The following is a 4038-nucleotide window of genomic DNA, read 5'->3' as shown; positions in this document are numbered from 1 at the left end:
AAACCCCCTCTAAGTAAGGGCAGACTGTCCAAGTCAACTGGGAATGTTGACTGGAAGGGAGCTCGAGGCACACTCCAAGTCTGTTTAGAGAGGAGATGCTTTATTCTGCGCAGGGTGCTCAGTGGTGCATTTCCACAAAGCAAGTACACCCGATGCAATGTGGGCTTCTTCCTTACGTTTATACACACAAGTTGCAAGGCAGTAAACCCCCATTTTTGCAGCGATTGGTCAGCAATCTACATTCATGGACTCCTACATTCTCTCATCTGTTAAAGACACAGTGTAGATTTATTTCACCACGCATGTTCCGTGAGTTGTGGGCAAGGGTCTCTAACCGTCCTGAGCCCCCACGTCACCGAGGTGGGCCTTGGTGCTGCCAACAGATGTGCTTCGTGGAGGTTACCGGCCCCCAGATACTTGTTTCTTGTGGCATTGTGTATACCCCCAGGCGATCTGCTGTTCCTACCATGAAGAACCTTTCTTACCAGCTGTGCCAGGGAGGAGGGTGAAGCACAGGTCCTGGTTCCAAACGGTAACTATCCAACTGTCGACATCATAATGCACTCGGGGGGGTGGGCGTCGGGGGTTGCTATGTATGAGCCCTTGTAATCTCAGCCCCTGTGATCCCTCAGCTCAGTTGTCCTGCATGCACACTACAATGGCAGCTCTCCACATTCTCCTGCTGCTGCTCTGCTGCAGGGCTCGAGGCTCAGGGCCTTCCTCTCTCTGCCTCCGCCTTAATAATTGCATTCGCAATGGCTCTGCATCCTGCAGTTTGGATTCATGGGAAGGACCAAAGGGAATCACGTTTCCTTGGTTCTGCACTGAAGACGTGCCAGACTACGGGAACACCAAAGTCAGCTTGGGAGAGACATGTCATCCGGCCAGTGCATTTTGTGAAAGCAGTGTGACACAAGCTTGCACGAGTGGAGGATCTACTTTTGAAGTCGACAGAAACATCAAGAGCATATACATCCAGCTCCTGACTGATGCTCATCCCATAGCGTCGTTTGCTGCTTCTCACAATACGTCGATGGTCGCAAGCAAAACTGAGACAGCCAGCGCCGACTTTAACATCAAGGTGTTCTATATTATGTGTCTCCCAGAGTCACTGCTGACAGCCGCAGCTCAAGGAATAGGAACCAGCACTCAGAACACCTCTGTTGTCTTGCCAACACCCGCTGTCACAAGGTATCGAAGCCAGCCACTGGTGACCATATACGTTTCTAGTGACCAGTGCTCATTTTTGGAAGGGGTTCGAAGTCTGTGGAGAGAAGACACGTGCAGGCTTGGCTCCATGGCCAACTGGCAGAAGATACACGGTGTCTGCAGCATGAAGCGGAATCTCAGAAGCCTGTCAGTCCACGCGGAATCAAACGCATCCACGTTTGACATCAGGTTCCTGGCAGCCAAAGCAGTTGTTATCCCCAACTCAGTAGACTGGGGAAAAGCCCTGATGGCAGACGTCCCTGAAAACCCAGTGATGCTCTTAGCAGTGCTCTTTATTTTTGCCATCTACTTTCTTTTGTCCCTCTGGGCCATGAGAAAGGACAAGGCTGAAAGCCACAGCAAAAACAAGATTCTAGTTCTGCCGGACAACAACCCCTTTGACAAAGCGAGCTTTTTGGTCACTTTATACACAGGCAGCCGCTGGGGAGCTGGAACCACAGCCGACGTCTTTCTTCAGCTCATCGGCCAGAATGGCATGAGTGACGTCCACTGTTTGCGGCAGCGACATTTTCCATCGTTCCAAAAAGGGAGCACGGACTGCTTTCTGTTAACTGCTAAAGAAGACTTGGGAGATGTTTGTTCCCTCAGGGTCTGGCACAATAACAAGGGCCCATCTCCAAGCTGGTTCTTAAGCAGAGCCAAAGTTGAGAATATGTCCACTAGGAAGACCTGGTTCTTTATGTGCAGGAAATGGCTTGCACTCGACAAGGGTGGTTGCTTAACAGAAAGGACATTTTCTGTGACAAACCCCAAGACACCGCTGCCCAGAATCAACTACTTTTTGATGACGCTTGCCAACAGCCTGACAGAGGAACATCTGTGGCTCTCCATTTTTGCTCCCGTTCTCACTGGCACGTTCAGCAGGTTCCAAAGGTCGTCTTTGTGTTTTGCAATGCTGTTCTTGTACCTGCTTGTTGACATCATGCTCTCTAACACTACAAAGACTGAAGAACCTCAAGTCTACTTGAGGTATTTGAGAGCAGTAACACTACAAATCGAATTTGCTTTGCTTACCATACCTGTGGAAATGATGATAATTGCCTTTTTTACGTATTCCAAGAAGGAACCTCCTCTTCAAGGCGTGGTTCAGCAGGACCCAAAGAGAAACTCGCTCTTCCTGTCTGGAAATCTTAAGAACTGGAAGGAGTGCTTGCAAAAATTGTTCCACTCAGCACAATCGAGGAACATCGGTCCCTTGGAGAACCTTCCTGGTGCCAGCAACGCACAGAGCCCACCACGTTCCAAGAGGACGGGAAGCAAGGGAGCTCCCCAAAACTGGAGGAATTGCACTGTTCCTGAAAGAGATGCAAATGTAATTGGAACGGAAGAGCAGGTGATAACTGCAAGTTCCCCTCCAGCAGCTGAAGCCTGCCAGAGAAGGCCACCGTTACATTACAATTTTAGTGAGAACTATACAAAAGCAGGGAGCAACTCTCAGGAAGAAAGGAAACCACCAGGAACTGACTCTACGCTCCTCTGCAAGACAATGCCCATTGCTTTCCCTTGGTGGTGTGTCTACATCTCGTGGGCACTCGTTACAGCTGTAACTGGGCTATCGTCATTTTTCATTGTGCTATATGGTTTGTCTTACGGCCGTCAGACTTCACTGGAGTGGCTTAGAGCATCTGCAGCCTCCTTTATTGAGAGCGTGTTTCTCCTTCCAATCCTAAAAATCATTTTTTTCTCAGCACTGAGGACGATTTGCCCAAAACACTGTGAAGACATCCCATGGTTAACTCAGGACAAGTGTTGTGAGTTTACGTTGGCTGGAGAAACAATGAGTACAGATGAGACGAGAGAGGTGCATTTGAAATCGCTGAAGTCAGTCAAAGCCTTGTACAAGCAGTACAAGGCTTTGGAAGCTGGTGAGATTGCAAACATGCTGAAAAGGGTGAAAAATCAAGTCAAGGCATTTATTTTCACCAACAGCTTCATCAGTCACCTTGTCTTTCTAACACTGCTATTAAATTTTGCCTGTTCAGTCAAGAACACCAGCAGTTTCAGCTATGACCGGCTCACCCACCATCAATTCTCTCTGCAACTCTCGGGTGCAGATAAGCAAGAAGATATCTACGTGTGGGTGAAAGACGTGCTCTTGCCCCCGAACCACAATGACATTCAGCAAGCCTTTCTTCCTGAGAGCTGGTCAAAAATCATCGGATTGCCCAGGATGAGCCGAGTGCAGGCTAAAGGGACTGAGAAAAAATGTTTCCATCCTCAGAGCTTTCTAAATAACTCTGTGATCAGGAAAAGACAGTGTCTTCACAAGTACGGCAGCGACATCCCAGAGAAAGTCGACTACGCTGGCACCTGGACAAGAGTTGCCAACCAGCCTGTTTCCAGATTGCCAGCAGTTACAGCGGTTTCACGTACGAGCAAAACAAGACCCTGTGGATGTAGTATTCACACAGAGATCTGCACATGTACGGACCAGCAGGATACACGATTTGCATCTTTCCTCAAGAAGAAAGATCTAATTCAACAACAAGGCTGGACACTCCAGAACACTTCTTATTTCATTTTGAAAACTCTGCAAGTTTCTCAATTTTTAAGGACAGTAGTGCTTATGTTTCAAATAAATGTTCATGAAGAAATTATTTACTTTTAAGACTTTTTTACCATTCATCCTCTTACTAGTGCTTTGGCTTAGATGTGCTCCAGACTGTTCTGCTTCAGTTTCAGTGGCACTTGTCTGTCACGGTGTGGGGGCTGACTCTGGCTGGCAGCTAAGCCCCGCCCCCCCCCTTCCCAACCCCCTCAGCTGCTCGCACACTCTCCTCACAGCAGAATGGGGAGAGAAGTGAAGGG

The 4038-nt window shown here is 48.5% G+C and overlaps 1 protein-coding gene across 1 annotated transcript; it reads left to right on the top strand.

Moving 5' to 3' along the window:
• The first annotated feature begins 658 nt into the window (after positions 1-658).
• LOC134162109 (polycystin family receptor for egg jelly-like) lies at positions 659-3819 on the top strand. The gene is given in 2 exon segments (XM_062615591.1): positions 659-3572; positions 3575-3819. Coding segments are annotated over 2 exon segments (3159 nt in total).
• The last annotated feature ends 219 nt before the right edge of the window (positions 3820-4038 follow it).

This window comes from Pezoporus occidentalis, unplaced genomic scaffold (genome assembly GCF_034315485.1).
Source record: "Pezoporus occidentalis ecotype Australia unplaced genomic scaffold, CSIRO_AGI_Poc_V1 ctg182, whole genome shotgun sequence".
NCBI classification, from domain to species: domain Eukaryota; kingdom Metazoa; phylum Chordata; class Aves; order Psittaciformes; family Psittacidae; genus Pezoporus; species Pezoporus occidentalis.
Note: the sequence above shows the minus strand (reverse complement) of the source record. Positions and strands in the feature narration are given on the sequence as shown.